Genomic DNA, 25,096 nt, shown 5'->3' with positions numbered 1-25,096 from the left:
TATTTATACTTCGCCAGTAACCGGGTTCTCCGGCCAAAACGAAGTGCGTGTTTGGAGAGAGTAGCCACACCGGTTCGTGTGCGCGAAAGCTTAGGCCCTCGGTCTACGTCGTTCCGATCGAGTGAACGTCTAGATCGAGGGAAAAGCCCAGACACGCGTTCGGTCTCTGACCGAACAGGGGAAGTGCGTCCTCCGACACTCCCTAGAGGAGCGGTTGGTGCGGCAGCACAGCTTTCACAGCTTTCCCCGCTTCCGCCTTTCAGGCAGGAAGCAGTCCCTAGAGACGTACCGCTTGGGTATAAAATCCCTCGTGGGCGTCTCTTCCGGGCGACACTTTGTCGGACTATTGTAGTCACGGCGGAAGTGTCTTGCCTGACTTCACGGAAGTGAGGGACTACGAGTCGGATTTTGGCACTTCCGTCCAGGGTGACGAAGATGTCAACTTCCGCATACCGACTAAGCTTCCGCAAGCTCTGGCTTTACGAGCGGAGGAAGTGGCTTCACGGTATTTTGAGGAGGGGGTGACATTCCCCGCTTCCGCCCGCTGGGCAGGAAAGCAGTCCCTAGGGACACACTGCTTGGGTATCGCATCCCTCGTGTGTCGTCTCTTCTGGGTGACGCTTCGCCTGACTATTGTAGTCAGGGCGGAAGTTCGTTGCCTTGTTGCACGGATGTGCGGGATTATGAGTCGGATTTTGGTGCTTCTGTTCAGGTTGACGAAGATGCCAACTTCCGTGTACTGGTTGAACTTCCGCTAGCACTGGCTTTGGCGGCGGAAGTTACTTCACGGTAGTTCAAGGAGGGTGCGGCAACACTCGTAGGTTTGTTGCCCAACCTCCTTCCGCTTTGGGGGATTCCCGTTCTGCGAAGGACTGGAAACAGCAGTTCCGTTTTCGGAAATTCCCGTTGGTAGCGTTTGAGCTGTCTATGCTACTGACTACTGGGCAGTATGGCGGTGCGTTTCACGCTGTACCGTGGTTAACAGCACAAGGTTTGGCTCCTGATTCAGCGCAGCCTTACCGTGCTTCTTTGTTTTTAGCCTCAGCTTTGCCTGCTGGTTTGGCTAAGAAGTTTACACTGCTGCATAATTCAGTCAATTTGATTGGCTCGTTTGCCTTGCCTCGTTCCTCTTTTCCGGAACTTGCAGTCCTTAGGCAAGATGATACAGCAGAGACAGAGTAGTCCCGTTTTCGGAGAATTCTCTTTTGTCTTTGGAGTAACTGGCTTACGCTTGCTTGAGTTATCGTCTCTCTCTGAGACTTTGCAGAGATCTCTGTTGTGATTGATCGCGTCGTCATTAGACCCATTCAGGTTTCGCGACGATGCGGTAGAGAAAGTTGTCACTATTCTGGTAGGGAAGACGGCTACAGTAGAACAGTATGTTATACTGAGTCCTCTTTCTTGTCTCTGGGGGAATAAGCACATGATCTTTTCAAGTTATCCTCTGTTTCGGAAACTTTGCAAGATTTTTTATAGAGCTCTATCTTCTCTGCTCTTGTTAACTTCGAGTTTCGTCGTGACGCACGGGAGAGGGATGTCATGTCGCTTCTAGCTACTTTGGCTAAAGTCTTTTGAACAGCGGAGCCTCCCAGCGCTTTTCTTGGCACATTGCTTGGCTCAGGTTGCAAACAAGAGGCGGATCTACTCCGCTCTTTGCTTTTCGGAAATTCCCGTTGGGAGAAGCTGTGATCTGCGTCGGCTGTCCACATTTGGCCTTTATTTAGGCAAGATACGAAGCTAAGCAAACAAACATTGGGTTAAACCCTCTGCCTTAGGCAGCTTCGCGGTATGTACGCCCATCTTTGGTGCGGCATACCTCTTATTTTTTTCACTTTCTAGGGTGAAGTTGCTAAGGCCTCAATTTTTGTTTTTTGCCTCTGTGGCGAAAAACAAGGCAGGCTGTTAAAACTATCTTAGCTTTTACGGCTTACGGAATTGCGCTTTCTCATCAGGTTCATAAGCTTTGGTTTCCGACAAGTCGCCAGAACATGTCCAAATTATGGGCTCACATTCTGACTAAATTTTTAGGCTCACTGAGCCATTGCTCGTAACCTCTCAGTCGGAACTTTTCCGGCTAAGCCTACCTCTTGAGGCAGTGGCTTCTGTCAGCGACTTTCGCTGCGCAGCACAAAGGACTCGCAGGAATTCCTTAGTTTCAGCTTTTCTTTCTAAGAGGTTACGGAAAGAACTAATCACCATCATGTGGCTAAGCCTAGGTTTGGCACAGACGTTTTTAGCATTGGGGTTGTTTTTCTTCCACACGCAAAGACATACACCGTCGATTGGCGGGTACGCCCTTCACAGAGAAGGGTGGACAGGTTGCAAAGTCTGTTTTGTACTCTGTCCTTGATAAAGAGAGCGGCTGTACGTGTTCTGACCTCTCTTCTTGGCCAAATGGAATCGATGGCCACTCTTGTGCCCTTAGGCAGAGTCCACAAGCGGCCATTTCAGGCTGCCCTGAGTTCGCTGTGGAAGCCTTCTCTTCAGGGCTGGGAGACAGTAGTCTCTCTTGAAAGCTGGTTTCGGCACACAACGAGGCAGTGGCTGCTCCCTGGGTTTTCACAGGGAGTGCCAATCTCGTTTGCCCCCCCCCCCCCCCCCCCCCCCCCCCCCCCCCCGGACGAGTTTCTGTTCACAGACGCGTCTGTGGAGTGCTGGGGTGCCCATCTTTCTGTTCACACTGCGTCAGGTCTGTGGAACGAGACGCAGAGTGGGGGGCACATTAATGCCCTAGAGTTAGAGGCTGTTTTCCTGGGACTCCAATCGTTTCTGTCTATGGTCAGGAACGAACAAATTGGGGTTCGCACAGACAACACGACCATGGCGGCCTATATCAACAAACAGGGAGGCACTTTGTCTCTCGCTCTTTCTGTCAGGTCAGGTCAGATTCTGGCCTGGGGCAGCCAGCACCTTATTCGGTTGTCAGCGAAGTACATCCCAGGCAAACTCAACGTTCTTGCGGACTGCCTCAGTCGCCCGTCGCGTACGATGCACACGGAGTAGACTCTGACTCATCAGGTCCTACAACGTCTGGGTGCTTTTCAGCAAGCCTACAGTCTATCTGTTTGTGACAAGATTCTCCTGCAGGCTTCAGGTCTTTGTCTCCCCCTTTCCAGACCCAGGGGGGGGGGGGGGGGGGGGAAACAGACGCCCTCGAAGTAAACTGGTCGCGTCTGATAGCCTATGCTTTCCCCCTGTTTCATCTCTTGGGAAAGGTTCTCAGGAAGGCGGAGCGGGGACAGCCTTGCTTGGTGTTGGTGGCCCCTTGGTGGCCCAGCCAACATTGGTTCCCCGTCCTCCTTCGCCTCGCAGACGGCCCTCCCTTCTTTCTAGGTCGCTGCGCCGTTCTGGCTCCTCATACGCTTCTTTAGGCTTTGTCCAAAAGGCCCACAGGGAATCGACCAGCACTGTTTATGCGTCACACTGGTCAGCTTGGACAAAGTGGTGCTCGGGGAATGGAGTTACTGCTACTTCTCCTCGCTCTATGCATGTAGCAAATCATCTCTTGTGTTTGGCTTCTCAGGGCTTGGCTCCTTCTTTTTTGAGTCAGGCGCTCAGCCATTTCTTCTACTCTGAAGCAATTAGGGCATAGCATTAACCTGGTTGGTGTAATTGATAATGTTCTTAAGGGGGCAGCTATTGGTTTTACGAAGGCTAAGTCCCCTCTTCCCGTGTGGGACTTATTTTTGGTACGCAAGTTTCTAGCCTCTTCGGATTTCGAACCTTTAGCTTCAGCGAGCTTAGCTAACTTGACTCGTAAAGCCTTGTTCCTCGTTTTGTTAGCCTCTGCCGTAGAGGCAGTGAGGTGCACGCTCTTTCAGGCCTGGCTAAGGATATTTCTTTTGAGAGCTATGGCTCTTTTGTTTTAAGATTTCGGCCGGGGTTCCTTGCCGAAAACCAAAAACATGGTCTGTCCTCCTCTGTTATTCGCATTCCTCCTTTAAGTGGGATTCTTGCGTCTGGTGACCCTGATATGGTCAATTGTCCTGTTCGTACTCTTACCAGCTACTTATCCCGTACCACGCCTATTAGGTCTAGCGACCAAAAACTGCTCTTCATCTCAGTTAACACTGAAAGGAGCAAGGACTTGTCGCGGGTCACTTTGGTAAGATGGGTCTCTACGCTTATTAAACAAGCGTATGCGTGGTGGCACAGACAAGTTGGGATTGGGCATTCTGTCCTTCCTAGGAAGTTGTCAAGAACTCATGAAGCCAGAGCCTGGGCTACTTCTCTGGCAGTCCTCCGCTCAGGCGTGCTGGCAGAGGTCCTAGACGCTGCCTACTGGAAATCGCAGGGCGTCTTCATCAACTTTTACCTGCGAGATGTGGCCAGCACTCGTCATGATGGCAGTAGCTCCCTACCAGCCATTGTTGCTGCTGGACAAGTGGAATTTTGTTTTTCCACCTCCTTCATTAGCATTCTGCTGTATGTGAGTTGGGATAAGATATGTAATTTAATTGAAAATTTTAATCTAAATTTTAATTTGATTATATACTTACCCAACTCACATAGTGGATACCCGCCCTCCTGCCCCGCTTTTGGGGTTTTATGGGGGTTTTTCCTAAAAAAGAGGGAAATTTTTCTATGTTCGCTTTCGATAGAATGATTCAAAGATGGCGGCAAGGTCAGGAAGTCACGTGTGACTTTGTCCTGTTAAGGGGTCAAGGTAGCTCTTTTTTAGGGTGACCTCCCCTTGTTACCAAGGCGATGCTATTCAGCGTCCTAGCACTAAACTGAAGTAAATTGCTCTATGTGAGTTGGGTAAGTATATAATCAAATTAAAATTTAGATTAAAATTTTCAATTTACAGCTAATTTGACATATCACATGTGTAACAGAACACAAATGAATTTATTTGTTTCTTGTAAATACATCCGAAAAAAACACCGAATCTAGAATAAAAATGGCACAGAGAAATTGAAGACAAAAATGTTCACAGAAAGAACATTGTAGAATAATGCACTGATCACAAGTAAAAAAAAAAAAGAGTATGTTCCAGAACAGTTTGTGGTTTAATAATATATATAAAAAAAAGAAGTATCAATTAAACCACCTTGTCAAAATTAGATTGCTAATCATCCTGAAATATAATTACCAATCCACCCCATCAAAGAAGTCAAGTCTGTCATAGTAAGTCGAGTCAAGTAGTAAGGAGTCATTGTATGTGGTGCATTGTGGAGTTTGAAGATAATCCATATCAGCTTTGCTACATTTTCTCTCATCTGTGCAGTGAACGTTGAAAACTAAGTTCCTCATGTCGTATTCATATATTATAGTTTCCCATTTTGCCAGTTTTCTAAATATATATTGCATACCATCAGTTTGAGTCAAAGCACTGGGGCTGAGGAGGCATTACACCATTGTTCTAGTTGAGCATCATGTTTATGTGAACAGAGTATACACAAACTTTATTTATGTTCTTGTTGCGATTATGTGCAGAGCTTTCCTTGCTGTATCGATCTGTGTATCTGTGCCAGGCACTTCAGCGTTGGTATGGAAATAAAACCACTGACTGCTGACCTTTCCTCTTTGTTTTTATTCAAGACTTTGTTTTTGTCTTTGCATGTGATGATGACCGTAACACTGGCACTTCAAGGGACTTTAATAGTCAGTGGAGAAGAGCTTCTTTATGACAAGTGTTTTTTCATGTTTTCCATGTTCTGTACTGCCTCAGATCTATCAAAAGCTTTGCACATTGTGTGAAGGCTTCCAAAAGTATTCTTTTTCAACTAAGCTGCAAGTCACAGTGCAAGAATCTTCTGGAGTGATATCTAATTTAAAGCCTGAGAGCTTCCCCGTGTTAAATTTGGAGACGGTTAGGCACAAAGACGTCAGTGAAAAGTTTTTGACATATTTTGCATAGAAGCCAGCATGTTGTTTCATCTTGACATCAGTCCATCTTGAAACATTCTTTATTCTCAGTATGAAATCACTTTGTTTGAGAAGTCCGTATTGCAACAGTCATCCGTTTGTTGGCAGGAGTTTTGGTCATGGCAAACAGTGACAATTTTAACCCTAATAAGAACTGTTATGTTAAGCGTCAAGTCTAGTCAAGCCAACCCCATGTCATAAAATTGTTTCGTGTGTTTCCAACAACAGATGCGAAAAGTCGAGTAAATGCAGCTAGTCATAGTCTGAGTAAACCTCGAGATTTGTCAATAGTTATTTGAGATTACATAAGTCATCTCTTGTTATGTCGCGCAGCTCGGCTTTCAACAGATTGATTATCTTGTGGACGATCTGGTTGTTTGGTTAGATGTAGTCTTTGTGGAGTAAAAGGATGGCTGACTTTCAGAAGACAGCTCCTCCTCTCTTTTCCGACTATTGCGGGTCCGTTTAGCCATAGAAGCTTCACTGGAAGACCTATCGCTGTACATAGTGGACGCTGACTTTGTATAGCAGGAACTACCGGACGAAGAATCTGCTGGAACTGCTGCTCGAGATAAAGAAGACATGCTTGTTGGAGTCAATCTGACTTCAAAAAGCTTTCTCTCCTCTCTCCTCTGTGGGGATGGCAAAAGTTCAGGAGGCGAGAAGGGTGTGTGGGGAGGTTGAGCTTTAGAGACGTGCCTCTTCTTGGTTTTAGAAAAAGAAAAGATTGGTGTCTCAAAGACGAACTGCGAAGTCTGCTGAGAAACATCACATTGCATGCTGGATGCTTGAGTCCATGTGTGACTAGAAGGTTGTGGAGTGACATCCCGACGCGATGCATTGGTATCCTCTTTATGCAAGTGTTTCTTTTCTTTCTCGACTTTATGGAACTGAGAGGAGAGCTCTGTGAAGAGTTTGGGTGATGTACTTTCTAGGGTCTGCACAAAGCGCTCTATTTCTGAAGCAGAGGGAAGGACGGACTGTGATCCTGACGTTAGCGTGATGAATGTTTTGTCAAAGTCCAGTTCCTCCTCACTCCCTTCAACGTCAAAGCGCACTGATGGCTGCCCCTGCAAGGCCATATCCATTTGCAGATAAGATTGTCAACAAAAGAACAAGCACAAAAACAAAACAAGAAGGGCAAAGCCCATACGACTCACATGCTTGACCTTGACCTTTACATGACCTTGACCTTCAGGGTCAAGGTCAAATAACTAAACCTAGCAATGACATCATACACTAAGAACTGCTTTACACATTTTTCCTACCAAAATACATGTGACCTTGACCCAAGGTCAAGGTCATCCAAGGTCATGCAACACAAAGCTGTTAATTCAAGACATAGGAAGTACAATGGTGCTTATTGGCTCTTTCTACCATGAGATATGGTCACTTTTAGTGGTTCACTACCTTATTTTGGTCACATTTCATAAGGATCAAAGTGACCTTGACCTTGATCATATGTGACCAAATGTGTCTCATGATGAAAGCATAACATGTGCCCCACATAATTTTTAAGTTTGAAACAGTTATCTTCCATAGTTCAGGGTCAAGGTCACTTCAAAATATGTATACAATCCAACTTTGAAGAGCTCCTGTGACCTTGACCTTGAAGCAAGGTAAACCAAACTGGTATCAAAAGATGGGGCTTACTTTGCCCTATATATCATATATAGGTGAGGTATTCAATCTCAAAAACTTCAGAGAAAATGGGAAAAATGTGAAAAATAGCTGTTTTTTAGACAACATTTATGGCCCCTGCGACCTTGACCTTGAAGCAAGGTCAAGATGCTATGTATGTTTTTTGGGGCCTTGTCATCATACACCATCTTGCCAAATTTGGTACTGATAGACTGAATAGTGTCCAAGAAATATCCAACGTTAAAGTTTTCCGGACGGACGGACGTCCGGACGGACGGACGACTCGGGTGAGTACATAGACTCACTTTTGCTTCGCATGTGAGTCAAAAATTTAAAAAAATTAAATAAATATAGGAGCACGTTTATATACAACAAGAAAAGAAAATGTTTATAATACTCAACTTTAAATTATCACAGGTATTATATGAATCAAAAATAAAATATTTTCTGTTCAAGGTTCATAAAATAATGTTCAAGTGAACGTTGATTTTTTTACTTCTTGACCCAAACTTGATTCTAATGCCACCTGTATCAATCTACTTTGTGATCCAATCCTACGCATATCCCTCCGATACAAACGTACTCTATTCCCAAACCCCCTTCCCACCACGATCACTAAGCCTCATCCTCAACACCCTCAGCATTTTGGAAAACTAAAAAAAGCAAATGCTTTATAGGACACCCCCTAGTAATGTCCCATTACACTCACTAAATTACAAATACGATTGTCAACAATAAGGGAAGGTCGAAATCCCATAATTTTTTGGAAAACATTGCGACACTCCTGTGCCCTATAGCACTTTTGTTTGTTTGTTTGCTTAACGCCCAGCCGACCACGAAGGGCCATATCAGGGCGGTGCTGCTTTGACATATAACGTGCGCCACACACAAGACAGAAGTCGCAGCACAGGCTTCATGTCTCACCCAGTCACATTATTCTGACACCGGACCAACCAGTCCCAGCACTAACCCCATAATGCCAGACGCCAGGCGGAGCTGCCACTAGATTGCCAATTTTAAAGTCTTAGGTATGACCCGGCCGGGGTTTGAACCCACGACCTCCCGATCACGGGGCGGACGCCTTACCACTAGGCCAACCGTGCCGGTCTATAACACTTTAAATCCAAAGCTTGGACAAGCAAAATGTTGGTCATGTCTGAAGATTTTCAAAAACTACAAGTGTGTGAAGACATCCAAGTAGAAAGCCTCAACGTTTAAGTTGTACGCACCAGACATGACCCCGCTGTGACCTTGAAATGTCAATTTGACGAGGGTTAACCAGACTGGGTCATGTGGGGAGATCATCAAACCCATATTTGGTCTATGTCAAACCCTAGAAGTGTGCAAAGTTTCCTATTTTAAAAATATCTGAGATAACCTCAAGGTTAAGTTTATTGGTCAAGGACGGCGGCCCGTCCATACGGAGGACACCGTGCTCATTACTAAGACTTACTGATAACTCAGGTGAGTCAAAAATGCCTAATTTCAACTCATCCTCTTATCGGTATCTATCTGTTTCTGCCTATATCGCTCTCTCAAACACACACACACACACACACACACACATAATGGCTGTGGCGGAAGAATCAGTTAAACAAAACAAACCTCTCTCGAGTCTCCTCCTCTGCTAGGCACTGAAGGTGTGCCCTTCTCTGTGTATTCTCTGGGGTCACTTGTCCGACTGGCTGGTCTGATCAGTTCTTGCCTGCTTCTGGGCCTGGGTATGGGCACCGGGCTACTACTGTTGTCCGTTCTTGAAGGGTAACCCCCCTCCTGGTTCAACGCTTCAAACGGCCGTGGTGTACGAGCCCTCTGCATATCTCCCCGACCTACGCTGGAGTCTCGTCTCGTCAGCGGAATTTCTGCTTCAGACGAGTAATGACTGGACTGTCCTTGCCGACTGCTCCTAAGAGCGAGCGGAGGCTTTTTCATGATGCTGCCTTTGTTTAGTCCTCCAGGTGAAGGTGTTTTACACCTGTTGGGCGTGGAGGTCCGGGTCTGGGGCATGTCCTGTTGACTCCCCGAGTCTGTCGCATGGTAGTCCTCGCTGTTCGTCGAGGTGGAGTTACCCGATTCCTTATGCAGACCAAGACAGATTTGTATCAAATCAGTTGTTCCTTTGCCCTTGTTTTCCGTTTCAGTGTCCAGCTGAAACCAACGTTTCCAACTCTCAGAGTCTGTAGACCGTCTGACCCCCCCAAAGTTTCTATCTGCGGGAGGTGGCCCCTCTGAAGGAGGCGGTGCATCATGGCGTTGCTTTCTGGATTCTTTCTCCTTAGGGCCTGGTGATCCGCTTTGGCCCCTGGATCGAGCATCTGACCTGGCGCCCAAAATGTGATCGTCACTATGCAGACCAAAGCAAAGTTTTTGCATGTTCGCCTTCGGCGCGGGGAGGTTGGCAGAGTTAGCTTCAAACCATCGTCTCCACCTCTCAGCGTCTGCCTCTTCAGTGGACACCTTTTCAGCCATCTGCTGAGGACTCGCACCTTCAGCTTCAGACCCGCGTTGCCGGCTCTCGGCCCCTCTGTCGTTTTCTTCGCCATGTTGCGAGCTGGTCCGTCTCATTTGATCTGGGGACAGGCTTAAAAAGCGATGGTGAGGCTTTGCAGAGTCCCCAGCGGCTGAGTTGGAGCGGGTTTTTAGAAAGTCCCCGGTGGCCGAGCTGGGGCGGGGCTTTGTCCGTGTTTTGCTGGGATGCTCCGGCACGTAGCCGGCAGGAAATGAAAGGGGGTCAAAGTAGATGCTGCTGCTGCTCCTGCTACTGCTGCGGCTGGTGTCACTGCTGGCTTCAGAGTCCTGGGAATCTTCGTCAGTGGTGTCTTCTAGGTTGGATTCGTCTGATTCCCTCTCGCCGCGACGGCGCTGTTAGACCATTCAAGCAAGTCGTCATAAATAACACATTCTTCGAGACATAAGGCACAAGACTTTTTCAACCATTCATAAAGTCACCGCAGAGACTTGTCTGCTCCCTTCTCTCGACCACTGTAATTTAAGAAAACACCCAATCCGCCGCTAAAGACAACGTCTAAAAGGGTTAAGAGAAGACGCCCTCTTGCCGTCCCCGTCTTCCTTCTTGGCCTCTGTAATGTCAGAAAACAACACAATTCGCCGCTCAAGATCACAAGCAGTGTAGTTCCCAGACGCAGCGGTCAATGGGTCAGTTGCACCTGGCAAAATGTCTTGGGCGCAAAAATACGTTGTGTCAGAAGACACCATACGTGTCAAAGCTAAAGGAAACTCGACTGGTCTGGGGTCAAAACTATGCGTCAGATAAAAACAAATGTGCGTAAATGACTGAAGACCGAGGCCTGGGAATATCACTGCTACCCAAAAGGCGTAAGAGAAGCGAGCTAGGCTTTATTGAACCACTATATTCGACCTAACAATCTGTATTGTTTGCAACTTTACCAGGAAAGAGATTCTTTATGATTTACTTATGAGAAACGTCACAGATCGCTTATTTTACAAAGAGAAGGCTTACTTTGCTGCAATGCTAAGTTATTTGCACTCAGCTCTCAGTATTTGTATTACGCTGTTCAGAGCGTGACAGCTTGTGTGAGATTTAATTACGCGAAACACTAATCACCTCAGTCATGGCTGTGTCGACGTGATTGTTCAGTGTGTGCCAACTTGTGCGAGTATTGGCTAAAGGCAACATCCGCCTCGTGAAAACCGTTCAGTTCACTGTCTCAGATCTGGTCAGGCTTTAACATGGGATAAGACCATCCCTCCAATTGGTCACATAGCCTACCAAAATTCTACACCCTGACTGCTTGCTGTGGCGAGTTGGAATTTGTTGATGAATTAATTTTCGAAAAAGGCACCAGTGCCAATTGTACTAAATCATTTCTTTAACAAGTCGCGTAAGGCGAAATTAATACATTTAGTCAAGCAGTCGAACTCACGGAATGAAACTGAACGCACTGCAATTTTTCAGCAAGACCGTATACTCGTAGCATCGTCAGTCCACCGCTCGTGGCAAAGGCAGTGAAATTGACAAGAAGAGCGGGGTAGTAGTTGCGCTGAGGATAGCACGCTTTTCTGTACCTCTCTTCGTTTTAACTTTCTGAGCGTGTTTTTAATCCAAACATATCATATCTATATGTTTTTGGAATCAGGAACCCACAAGGAATAAGATGAAAGTGTTTTTAAATTGATTTCGAAAATTTAATTTTGATCATAATTTTTATATTTTTAATTTTCAGAGCTTGTTTTTAATCCAAATATAACATATTTATATGTTTTTGGAATCAGAAAATGAGGAAGAATAAGTTGAAGGTAAATTTGGATCGTTTTATAATTTTGTTTTTGTTTTACAATTTTCAGATTTTTAATGACCAAAGTCATTACTTAATTTTTAAGCCACCAAGCTGAAATGCAATACCGAAGTCCGGCCTTCGTCGAAGATTGCTTGGCCAAAATTTCAATCAATTTGATTGAAAAATGAGGGTGTGACAGTGCCGCCTCAACTTTTACAAAAAGCCGGATATGACGTCATCAAAGACATTTATCGAAAAAAAGAAAAAAACGTCCGGGGATATCATTCCCAGGAACTCTCATGTAAAATTTCATAAAGATCGGTCCAGTAGTTTAATCTGAATCGCTCTACACACACACACGCACAGACAGACAGACAGACACACATGCACCACGACCCTCGTCTCGATTCCCCCTCTATGTTAAAACATTTAGTCAAAACTTGACTAAATGTAAAAACCTCTGTGCATAAACAGCACCCAGTCTGGTAATTTTTTTGTATGTGACCAAGTGGAGGGATTCTCTTATCCCATCTTAAAGCCTGGCCAGATCTGAGACAGTGATGTGAACAGTTTTTTCAAGGCAGAGTGGCCTTCAACTGTATGCTGCCCTCCGTGCGAATGTGGTGTTGCAAAATACCTTATAGCCTTGTCGACGTGAAGCAGACCTGGAAGAACGATGCCCAGGTGAGGACCTCTGGTAAAGTGAAGGCGGCCAGTTGGCAAACAGAGGCAACAGTTGTCTTGACAGGTCGTCAGGGGACAGCAAATACCGCCTTCGCTGCAGACACCAAAAAGTGTATACCTTTTTGTTTGCCGATCTGTGTCTGTCTGTTTGTGTGTATGTTGAGCATGAGCATGAGTATGATCATTCAGCTACGGAAGAAATATGAGATTGTCGTAGCATCAGCAATCCCACAGACAGACTGACGATCAACTTGTCGGTCGTGTTAGAAATCGATCACAACTGCATTTCACTTACAACTTGCCATTCAACCAACCAAATGGCAAAATCAATCATCCACCAATCAATCATTTACTAATCACCTACGTACGCATAGACGGACGGACGGGGACACACACACACACACACACACACACACACACACACACACACACACACACACACACACACACACACACACACACACACACACACACACACACACACACACAGCTAGAGAGAGAGGGAGAGAGAAAATATTGTCAGACTTTATCTCACAGAAGAAACCACACTTAGGCTTACCTGGGAGCTGTAAGACGGTTCCCGACTCGGTTGTCTGGAGGACGACGAGTTATTCCTGGAAGAGGCAGAGTGACTGCGGTTGAGCGGAGCGCTGCCCCGCTTTTTCTTGGTGCCCTTCTCCTTGCCCTTCTTCTCCTTCCCTCCTTTCTTGTCCCCACCCTCGTCTTTCCCTTTCTTCCCTTTCCCTCCTTTCTTGTCCCCACCCTCGTCTTTCCCTTTGTCAGACTTGCTCTTCTTCTTGGAATCTTTCTTGTCACCGTCTTTCTTATCCTTGTCGTCCCCGCCTTCTCCTTTCTTCTTTTTCTTTGAGTCTTTCTTCTTCTTGTCGCCCCCTTCCTCCTTCTTGTCTCCTTCGTCTCCGGACTCGCCTTTCTTTTTCTTCTTTGATCCTTTCTTTTTCTCCTTGTTGTCGTCACCAGCCTCCCCATCTTTGTCTTTCTTGTCTTTTTTCTTGCTGTCCTTTTTCTTTTTCTCCGGTTTACCTTCCTTTTCCGATTCCGCCGATGTAGTTCCTCCTTCCTTCTCATCTTTCTTGCTCTTTTTCTTCTTTGATCCTTTCTTATTTTTCTTGCCGTCTCCTCCCCCCTCGGCTTCCCCGCCCTCTGATTTCTTCTTGCCCGTTTCGGATCCAATGGTATCGAAGCTCACGTCAAACACATCCTCCTTCTTCGGCGAACCCAGGGCGGCATTTCCTTTCTTCCCTTTGTCTGTCGTTGAGTCGACCTTCTTGGGAAGCTTGGCGAACTTCACCGTGCTCCCCTCTCCTGGCTTCTTCTGCTCGTCCACGATGTCAAACACGTTGACCTGCGTCCACGACTCTCCGTTGCCAGGGCCGGCGAGGATGTTTTTGGAGCTGGACAAGATAGGCTTGCCTTGCGTCACCTTGTCGTACTCTGCCTGCTTGTCTGGCGGGATTGGCGTGTGCACTCCGCAGCCTGGAGGGGGCAAAGAAGGCAGTATGTGCTGATGATTACAAGTGTCAAGCACAAAAGTCAGCTGCCACTGATACAACACACACAGATTTAGCCTGACACAGGGGTGTTGAGTGAATGGGTTTTAAACACATGCGATGAAATGATGCGAACAATGAGGATGAAATGTCGGTTTCATATATACATTCTTTCACTTGTCCAGTTTTATTTTATGCCTTCTCCCTGCGGAATCGACCCTTATCATAAAGAACCTGCTCTTCTCGCGTTCTAAACTTTTCCTGACTGCGGCACTGTTAGAGGTTAAGAAAACTGAATCCTCGGGCTGGGTCTTCCGTTCTGTATCCATGGCTATCCCTTGCACAGAGTTTGTGTTAGGTTGCTGAGTTTGGCTTGCCAACACAGGTTTTACAAAATTGTCTATTTTGTCCCGCATTGCATTGTGAGATTGATCAGGATCCTCAGATGGGAAATCTTCCTTCGGCTCGAACCCTACGGCTCGCCTCCACTTGAAGGCTGCCCGCAATGCCTTTTTCTGAGAATCGCCATCTGAGTGTGTTATTGGTTTCTTGAAGTAATCTTTCCGCACAAAATCTGTGACTTGCTTCCACCTCAAGGCGGTTGCCATCATGGCCTTTTTCTGTTCGTCAGTTATGGCTTTTGCTGCCTCTCCTTTCCCCCGCGATACGTCTGACGCGCTAGGTGGCTGCGTTTTTGATAATCCTGTTTTGCCATCGCGTTGACCGCCTCCTGGTGAACTCGGACTTGCGTGCGGATCACGTCCGTGCTTTGCTGTGCTTTCTTGTGCTCTAACCTTGTATTGTTCGCAAAGGGGCCGTCTTTCTTTACTGCCACTGCGTTTACCGCCTCCTGGTGAACTTGCACTCTGTCGAGGGTCACTTGCGGCTTTTGCGCTGGGTCTTGTCGTGTCTGCCCGTGGTCCGCGCAACACTGCAGGTTCATACGGCGATGGCCTCGCTTCTGATGACTGTTTAGTGCCAGGGACTGCAGCAGCAGCTTGCCTGGTGTCGCCCTCACAACTGTAGGTGGGGGTTTTGAGGTCCGGGACGTCATCCAGCAGCTCGATGTGGCCCGTGTCTAAGTGAACTGTCCACTTTTTCCCGCTCCCGTCTGGTCTCTTCGCACGGCCCTTTACGCTTTTGTCGCCTAGTGCAGGGAAACTGAAGAGTCTGTCTTTCGGGTGATTGGTCGGAACAGCACTGCTTGGCAATGGAATGCACGGGCAAATGTCAGGTTCCAATGGACAGTCGCAGACATTGTCCACATTCATCGATTGTTGACTTATTTTCCCTTCCGGACCTGCGTCCTTCTGCGGTTCTATCTCTTCTTCAGTGGAAGCCGTGACTGTCGAAGCAGGCTGGCCTACATGAGAGAACCGAAATAAAGCCAGGTTACTGTACTCCCCACAGAAAGACAAACACACACAGTCACATGATTTCTTGGAGTCGGGCGATTGGGCCTTAATGTGGGGAGAACACGCGTAACCCATCCAGGATTCAACATGCACAACTGAGCGACAAAGACAATATCGAAAACGGCCACTTGGATGACACATTTTGATTTTTTTCCGTCTCATTCACAATTAGCATGGTAGTTTACTTATTAGTTCTGAAGATGGGGTCTTTTTTTGTGAAACCAGTGACAGTGTGTTTCGTCAGACTTCGAGCGAGTACAGTAAACTAACTTAACTTATTTCAGGTCTGTTTACTGACCTAGCCTTAGACTTGTTCTACCGACGGAAGGACGAACAATGGGTGACTGAAAACTGAATGATGGGGAAAACAGATGATAGGAATAGGTATTTTTGCGTAATTCATTTGCTATAACACTCACCATGTGTTTGATAAGCGCTGTCGATCATCTGTTGAAAAAAACATACAAATATAAATCATCCAAAAGTACTCGGTGTTTTTGTCTTTGATTAACGTTCTTTCTTTCTGTATTTGGTGTTTAACGTTGTTTTCAACCACGAAGGTTATATTGCGACGGGGAAAAGGGGAAGATGGGAGTAGAGCCACTTGTTCACAAACGCACTAATCAAAAATTTGCTCCAGGGGCTTGCAACGTAGTACAATGTATTTATTACCTTACTGGGAGAATGCAAGTTTCCAGTACAAAGGACTTAACATTTCTTACATACTGCTTGACTAAAATCTTTACAAAAATTGACTATATTCTATACAAGAAACACTTAACAAGGGTAAAAAGAGAAACAGAATCCGTTAGTCGCCTCTTACGACATGCTGGGGAGCATCGGGTAAATTCTTCCCCCTAACCCGCGGGGGGTTCTTTGATTAACGACACGTACCTACGAGTGCAGGCTGTCTATTCAATGCAACTACCAATAACAATACTATAGATTATATGGCATCTGATAGGTCAATAGTAAAACACAATCACGGTTTGAAGAAAAAGAAACAAAGAAGGGAGGATATCAACGTTCATATGCGCGTATGGGCTTGCGTACGTGTGTGCGTGCGTGTGTATGTGCAGGTAAATGAGTGGGTATACCTCCCCTGACTGTAAATCTCGCTTGTCCTTATTTTTCGCCAGCTCAAAGTCATCTTTCGACCATTTTGAGTACGGCTTGGATAGTCTTCTCTCCACTTCCTCATGCGTTAATTCCTGTGAACAAACTATTAATCAATAAAGGTACCAACCAGCTCGTGTAAACGATCATGTTGCCTACCATAGATATGTCAAGGCTTGCTAAAGGGAGGGGGGGGGGGGGGGGGGGGAGCTCAAACGTTCGGTGAAGTATGTGCGGAGAAAAAACGGGAGAAGGTGAACGGGCTCCGTTCTCCACCTCCCCTCCACACGCATTCACCGATCGCCGTGACGTTGTTTCTTCGATCACATGACGTTGTTTCCCCCGATCACATGACGTTGTTTCCCCCGAAAGTGTGACCGCTGCATGACTGCGGTAGCTGCAACTTCGATTATTTTGAAGGAGGACGAAAACGTCGAGGTTTTGAAAGACGAGAAATGGGCGTTTCCATGGATTGCGAGGCAAAGCGAGAGCGGAGAAACTAGTCGGCAACTTCAGGCAAAAGCGATAAAAGCGCCGATTACGTGTTGCTTTCTTGCCAGCGTTCATTTCCCTGCTTTGCAAACACCTCAGTCTCCTGAGAATCTTGCCTTGCAAGCTTTTCTCCACAATTCCCCACATTCCTTTCCTACCCTACGTGTGTGGCCACCGTAAGAGTATCCTTCTACTTGGTCACATACCAACAAGAAGGGCAAAGCCCATACGACTCACATGCTTTACACATTTTTCCTACCAAAATACATGTGACCTTGACCCAAGGTCAAGGTCATCCAAGGTCATGCAACACAAAGCTGTTAATTCAAGACATAGGAAGTACAATGGTGCGTATTGGCTCTTTCTACCATGAGATATGGTCACTTTTAGTGGTTCACTACCTTATTTTGGTCACATTTCATAAGGGTCAAAGTGACCTTGACCTTGATCATATGTGACCAAATGTGTCTCATGATGAAAGCATAACATGTGCCCCACATAATTTTTAAGTTTGAAACAGTTATCTTCCATAGTTCAGGGTCAAGGTCACTTCAAAATATGTATACAATCCAACTTTGAAGAGCTCCTGTGACCTTGACCTTGAAGCAAGGTAAACCAAACTGGTATCAAAAGATGGGGCTTATTTTGCCCTATATATCATATATAGGTGAGGTATTGAATCTCAAAAACTTCAGAGAAAATGTGAAAAATGTGAAAAATAGCTGTTTTTTAGGCAACATTTATGGCCCCTGCGACCTTGACCTTGAAGCAAGGTCAAGATGCTATGTATGTTTTTGGGGGCCTTGTCATCATACACCATCTTGCCAAATTTGGTACTGATAGACTGAATAGTGTCCAAGAAATATCCAACGTTAAAGTTTTCCGGACGTCCGGACGGACGGACGGACGGACGACTCGGGTGAGTACATAGACTCACTTTTGCTACGCATGTGAGTCAAAAATCTACAACCAAGTAGCTTTCTGAGCAGAGTGGAAATATTGTCCTGAATTAATTTCGTAACTGATTACGTGCCAATCTGCGAAATTTGATTCAGCCACACACACGCACACACACAAATCTGCAGCAAAAACTGCCCCCCCCCCCTTAAGCAAGCCTTGACATATCTATGGTAGGCAACATAATCGTCAGTTTACACGAGGTGGATGGTACCTTTTATTCAGTATTAATGGTTTGTTCACACAGATTTGTGTGGATGGGTGATCTAAACCCATGCAATGACCTGAGATCTGTAGTGGTGCACAAGCTCGCTTGCACAAGAAGGATGACGCGTTTAAGGATCTGAACACTCAGATTTGGGATGATTTTAGCCATGAAGACAGAAAAGAATCTGCTGGCCAAATTTTTTTTTTAGAAATAGGGAATCTCATGCATTCGGCAAAATTAATTATTTCTCGTTTCAGACAAAATTCAGATACCGTACACTATTTCTTACATTTCATATTTTATTAGAACAACACCAACAAAAACAAAATCAATCAAAACAGGGACAGAACGGCAACATTGAACCTGTAAGAACAACCATAGGCAACTATTACCGAAGACAAAGCGCAAACAAGACTTACATACACCTTTTTTGTTGTTGAAGAAATCTGAGGTGGTTTTTTTCTTATTTTAATTGCTCCATACTTTTTCAGCTTGTGTCGAGCAAACGTAACGACGGCTTTTTCATTCTTTATTTAAAAAAAAAAGTATTTGATTTTTGGGTAATCTTGAACTTTAGTGTGTTAAATTCATAGCTCAGAATTCAGAGGCATTTAAGCCTCCACATTTGCAGAACCTGCACTTGTAAGCATAACAAGTCATTTCAGATCCCTTTGGGGTCACAGAATGAACTTTACGAATTTTCGGAATGCATTTCGTTTACATGCGTCAAAGAAGGAATTATCGTAGGCGGCGAAAGGGGAGGCAACTCCCGTCGCCTTAGTGATGTCCCTAGGTTAAGAACGTAGCCATTCTCGCGTCTTTTCCGTCGATCAAACAACCAAATCAATTAATTATGCTAAAGTTTGGAGCTCAATCCGTCAATCAATTTCACGACAAATGTTCTTTGGCTTGATTACAGGGACTTGTATCAAAAACAAATAAAGAATGCCACTGAATTCTGAGCTATGAATTTAACACACTACAGTTCAAGAGAACCGATTTTTGTGTGTGTGCGCTTCGATCACTATGAAATTGGGGGGATCAAGAAAACGCTTGCTTGTCTGGTTGCTTTTGCTGGTTGTTCTTACCGCTGCAGCATTGACGACGAGGAGGAGGACGGTAAGGAGAGTTGCTGCTTTGTGCTATAAACAGTGTGTGTGGGCGGGTTGGAACATAGGTCAGTGTCCCCGAGACCTTGAAGGTCCTTGCTGTCCACCTGCACGCGGCTGACCACAGTCTGGACGAACGGTAACGGTAGGTCGGTCGGGGGAGGCTGGGGGACACACACACAGGAAGCAAGAAGCGTTACTGACCCTGTGTGTTGGATTCAGTCGGGTTTTAGATGCGGCGGACCGGCAGATGGGGTGGTGGGTGGAGGGGGTGGGAGGTATAGGCAGAGATTCTTCGTAAAGAAAACGGTTGCTTTACTTCAGTTTCAAATTTTTTTAAAGTTCTATTTATTTATTTATTTGTCGACAGTTGACTGATCATTATATATGTGTATCATTCGGTTTTCAGATGCGGATGACAGTGGGGGTGAGATTGGACGGTTTAATTTAGTAGTACAGTCAGAGAATGTTTGAAAGAGAACTTGCTTTACATCACGATGAAAACGTTCCCTTACTTCTAACCTTAAAACTTGAAGCTAATTTCTCAGGTCAGCCGAAACTACATGTAGCATTATGTCGATATTACTTGCATTGTTGTAGGCTATGTGGCTTTAAACTATGCAGCAAGACCAACGGAAGAGTGAGCCTTCTGCTGTTGACATTCCCCTGACAATTCCCATCCTCAATTCAACATTCTTCCCTTATTGTTTATGCTAGATTAAACTATGAGCAAGGTTATTGATGGCCGCAGGAGCGGTCATCTATTGGAATGCATTCGGAGAGGTGACATGTCTCGTTTGTTATTACCGTTCTCACGAGATCAGTTACAGTTTTTTTTTCTCTCTCTCTCTGTATGTAGGCCTAGGCCTATGTCTTTGTCTGTGTCTCCCTCTGAGTCTCTCCGCTTCTGTCTTTCTATGTCTGTCTCTGTCTATGTGTATGTGTGTGTGTGTGTGTGTCTCTTTGTCTCTCTCCCTCTCTCTCTCTCTCTCTCTCTCTCTCTCTCTCTCTCTCTCTCTCTCGCTCTCGCTCTCGCGCTCTCTCTCAGTCTCTCTCTCTCTCTCTCATCCGACTCCTGGCACACAGGTCAAAACAGAGGTTAACTTGAGTGCACGTGTACCCAGCAGGAGGAGGGGTGATTCGGGTTAGAAGTTGGGTAAGCACTTTGGTCTTCAGTCTTTGGGTGATAGCTTTCAGTGGAGAAGATGCCAACATGAAATTGCACTATGCTCTACTATATATTTATTGTCCTTGTCTATCGGACACGAAGAAGGGAAGCTACAATCGCCCCTGACCATACATACTCTTTGTTTCCTGAGCCTGGACCATTGAGACGGTTACCTCATAGATCTGTTCATTCTTCAGTTTGTCGGTGTCAAAAGTTATACCCCCATTCCACACAGCCGTTCTAGGTCCCGTTTCTGTACCAACCAAGGACTGCTGCCACAACAATGGAACGCTGCGCAAACGGCCGTTTTTGGCATCTTTCAGCAGCGTCTATTAGTCTGACCATAGTGGCAGCCGACCTTGGTCGGTAAGGGAACGGAACCTAGGACGGATGAATGGTATGACAACTCAGTGAGTGAGAGCGCTACCGTTGCGTTGCCGTTGTTTTAAGTTCCTTTAACGATCCAAGCGTTCCGTTACCGATGGGTTGAGGTTCCATTACCGTTCATTCTGATCGGGAGGGGAACGACTAAAAATTTGAACATGCAGCCCAAACTCAGCCGTCCCTACCGACCCTACCGTTCAAAGCAGTTCCGTTAACGACCAGTTACGTTAATTGCGGTTCTCTCCCGATCCCTCCCGTGCCCGCACCGTTCCTTGGCGGTCGGTACGGGAACGGGATCTAGAACGGTTGAAATCGCATCAAGAGCTACAGAGTTCGGTTTGGGGGTTGAAATGATAACACCACACGTGAGGAATGCCTTCGAAATAGTATTTGAACGTTCAATTATTCAAATTTAAAATCTTTGTTGGCCGGGTAGTCTTTCGGGACACAAAGAAGCCGTTTCCGAATAAAAAAAATCATTTAATCAGTAAGCATAGTTACAGAATATTGCAGGTGTGTCTAAATTACACGTCAAATGCTCTTGGAACTTCTAAACGTTACATTCGCTGGAAAACTTTCCCAAAATGGCTTCTTAGAAATTAGATCTTTAAGCCTATAGCTACATACACTCCAAGTTATATGTTCATTTAGATATTGAGCAGACGGGTAGCCATAGTGTCTTAATAATATATAAACCTGGAATATACCTTACTCCTGCAAAATCGTGTAGGTCTAAGACGCTTGCTATATTAACAAGAAGACCGTCCAGCGCGAGGCCACAGGGGAAGGAGGTCGCCAAACGGGACAGTACAATCCTAAAAGGGGCGATTGTTGGACGCTCATTGTTAGTCCCCATATGAACTATGCCGGAGGTGGATCGAAAGTTACATTATTTTCAGGAACAATTCTTATCCAAGACAAATCAAATGCAGCAGCAAACTCTCCCGACCGTCCTCATAGACCTACAGCATCAGTTTGGAAATAAATAAGCGTTGCGTTGTGAGCTTACCTTAGGGTCGTCATAACCGTAGTCGCCTTTCTTTTCCTGGATAATTGACGGTATCAAATATTAATCTTTCGTTCAAAAACAGTACACGCTTCTCTAAAGGCAAAAACCTTCTGCTTGAAAAGGTGAGCTCCCATCCTCATCTTCTATTATGTATAATATATGTCGTGCCGAATTCACGAAATTGCCGAATTCGCGGAATCGGCAACATATTTGCCCATTTCGCGTAATCGGCAAACGCTGCCCATTACGCGAAATCGGCAGCGTTTTGCCAAAAATGCATAAAGGCTTCTAATACTTGCACATTTCGCAAAAGCGGCAACCAGTCCGTTACTTTTTGTGTCATCCGAACATTGCATTAACATTGTCCTACCTTCCTGTCGGGGTTTTATGGTCTGTGTTGGCCTGTGTCGAACACAACTCCGAAAATGCACAAAAACTACTCTGTTTGCCATAACTTGCCTTAAACTATCGATTATTGCGATATCTATCCATTCTAGCATCGATCTGTCTAAAGTAGATCATAGCCAAGGTATTTAGGAACTAGAAAACCAAAAATTGGCTGCTGGTTTCGCAAAATTAGCAAGTTTTAGAAGCCTTTAGGCATTTTCGGCAAAACGCTGCCGATTTCGCGTTACGGGCAGCGTTTTGCCGATAACACAAAATGGGTAAAAATGTTGCTGATTCCGCGAATTCGGCAATATATATCTATATAGTTCTAATGATTACCCTGGTATATGAAGGTGTCCCATCTGGAAGAATTCTCTATTCAAGCCTGATTACCTTCACGCGCATTCTGGGAGAAATGAGGTGCAATTGCTGTCGCCTTAGGTTGTTGTTGCTGATTTCCAAACGCGAATGCTGTTCAATAAATTTAAACTGTCATTATGTACACATGTATGCGGCGACTTCGGACAGTACATAGCCGGTACATCCGTTATACAAGCGCAATTTTGCATAGAATCCCTCAAAACGATACATACCAATTCAGAAAAATAGGAAAGAGTATTTGTTTTTGAAACTGTAAACAAGAAGAACAGCGCTTGCGAAAAACTCAATTCTGACGTCGCAATTGCACCTTTTACTATATGCATAATAAATGTGTTTGTACTTTCGTGAAAAAAATGATTTTGTTGGGGATCCACTCGTCTGACTGGATGTCAGAAGATGTTAAGAGAAAATATACTTTTGATTCCACAGAATCATGCTGACCAAATTCTTAGAAAAAATGAACGATAGTAGTCTTTTTTTGCATATTAAAAGGTGCGCGGAACTAAATATTAACAAAAAGCAATGCTCTGATCAGTTCACTATTTCTCCTATCGTTAAAAGAACAAAAAGATCCCACACATTTTTGGTAAGGATTTGTTAAAAGAAAAACTAAAGAAAACTTATGCCCACAATACTTTTCTATGTAATCAAGTGTAGTATTACCTCATGATCATCATAGATTTTGGCGACATTTTCCGAAAATCTTCTCAGATATCTGCAACAGAAAAAGTGGTAACTGTTACAGCCAAAGACTAATTTTCCGTTCAGATATCAAACTGAGAAGAAAAAAAGGATTTTGCGAAATAAAACATTTGAAGAAAAGTACACATTTAATGAACGGCTGCGTTAGTATGTTTCGTTGGTTTCTTATATCAGATTTGTATTTTTGAACTTGGTAAACATCGCAATGTTTTACTCGCATCAATGTATAATAACTAGCTTTTTATTTTAACAATTGCAAGAAGAATAGCTATTCGTGATGAGATTAACTTGAGGACGAATTAAACAATTCGCGTGAAGCGTCATGAAAACAGTCAGTCAATCTATCGTCCTACAAGACTGGAACTGCAACTTCTCAGTTAGCGAAATGAGTGAGCGAATGAAAGAAATAAAATCATGTCGCGCTGAGCTTCCCTCTTTCTTTCCCTTGGTGGATTGAGGTGAGAGAGAGAGAGAGAGAGAGAGAGAGAGAGAGAGAGAGAGAGAGAGAGAGAGAGAGAGAGAGAGAGAGAGAGAGAGAGAGAGAGAGAGAGAGAGAGAGAGAGAGAGAGAGAGAGAGAGAGAGAGAGAGAGAGAGAGAGAGAATCTCCGAACCAAACTTAGTTTAGAAAACAAATGAAACATGCTGGCAATTCGCAAAGAATTAACCGGACACAGGGTGGTTTTTTTCCATATGTCCACACAACTCTGTTGTACCGTTGTAATAACTTGTAAATAATCTGAAGAAAAGGGTCATAACTGGCTTGGAATGATACTTTAATAGTAAACAACACGATAAGAAACTTGGAGGTCTTTTAGAAAAGAAAAGTTACACTATCCTCCAGCAGATATATTTCCATCTGTCACGTAGGTACAGTAATACCATCCCACCGAGGAGTTCACATGACAATGCATCATGAGGGAAGACTTGTTCGAATTACACGCACACGTCTTTCCTTCTTTATAGTACATGCTACAAAGTTGGAACTCGTCGATTAAAGAGTTCTGCCCTGGAGGAAACTGGTCACTTCTTCCAGTTTTTAAAGCGAAGAAGTAAATTTGTATTTGTGTTAAAACGAGGGCCAACTGAGACGTACCAAGCCCGACCACGAAGGAATGGACTTTGACATTCAAAACGTGGCATGAATTAAGAAAGGTTCTTATGAAGACTTCATGCAAAGTGTTACGTATTATCACCGGTTAGTTTGTGTGACTTTGTTACTCAAAGTACCATATACCCCACCGTTTACCCCACAATGGAGAAAACTAACAAAGATCAGTGATCCAATATTTGCGAAGAAAACTATTTAGCCCTATGGAAATTCATAATAACGTTTTGCAGGGAGACAGTAACCAGTGAATTCTGTTTCATTCTTCTGAGAAAACTAAGGGAGCATATCAAGGCTAAACACCGTGGAACGCTCTGCGAAGGGGCGTTGTTCCGTTAAGACAACGGCTCTGCCCGAGAGTCCTTGGTTTCCATGGCAAGAAATCATGAATGCGGCTTGGAGATCGTGAACCATCCCCTGTATCCGCCAGATTTGGCATCCTCGAACTATCATGTTTACAAACATGAAGAAGTACCTCAAGGGTGGGCACTACGAAACGGACAATGACGTCATGACTGCCTTTGATGACTTCCTACGGTTGCAATGCAGACGCTTCTGCAGCAAGGGCAATAAGGCTCTGAGGCACATATGACACAAAGAAACAAGTGTGTGGAGGTCCGGAGGGACATTGTTGAAATGTAAACTTGTTTTAGTCTCTTGGGTTAATTCCTTTCTATTCGGGCTCGCTACTTTTCAGTT

The 25,096-nt window shown here is 45.0% G+C and overlaps 1 protein-coding gene across 3 annotated transcripts in view; it reads right to left on the bottom strand.

Annotated features, from left to right (window-relative positions):
* Nucleotides 1-4,832: 4,832 nt before the first annotated feature.
* The window catches only part of LOC138981924 (dentin sialophosphoprotein-like), a 40,945-nt gene continuing 20,681 nt past the window's right edge, over nucleotides 4,833-25,096 (bottom strand). For 2 of the 3 annotated variants that reach the window (XM_070355094.1, XM_070355095.1), the window contains 8 exons: nucleotides 23,253-23,304; nucleotides 21,822-21,857; nucleotides 16,476-16,589; nucleotides 15,798-15,825; nucleotides 13,015-13,949; nucleotides 12,409-12,549; nucleotides 9,118-10,374; nucleotides 4,833-6,941 (listed from right to left, as the gene is read on the bottom strand). In XM_070355094.1, coding sequence (XP_070211195.1) covers nucleotides 6,225-6,941; nucleotides 9,118-10,374; nucleotides 12,409-12,549; nucleotides 13,015-13,949; nucleotides 15,798-15,825; nucleotides 16,476-16,589; nucleotides 21,822-21,857; nucleotides 23,253-23,304 — 3,280 coding nt within the window. In that variant the 3' untranslated portion in view covers nucleotides 4,833-6,224. The remainder of the gene's footprint in view (nucleotides 6,942-9,117; nucleotides 10,375-12,408; nucleotides 12,550-13,014; nucleotides 13,950-15,797; nucleotides 15,826-16,475; nucleotides 16,590-21,821; nucleotides 21,858-23,252; nucleotides 23,305-25,096) is intronic. The other variant, XM_070355096.1, reaches the window with a different exon arrangement.

Source organism: Littorina saxatilis, linkage group LG12 (assembly GCF_037325665.1).
Source record: "Littorina saxatilis isolate snail1 linkage group LG12, US_GU_Lsax_2.0, whole genome shotgun sequence".
In the NCBI taxonomy this organism is placed as follows: Eukaryota; Metazoa; Mollusca; class Gastropoda; order Littorinimorpha; family Littorinidae; genus Littorina; species Littorina saxatilis.
Note: the sequence above shows the minus strand (reverse complement) of the source record. Positions and strands in the feature narration are given on the sequence as shown.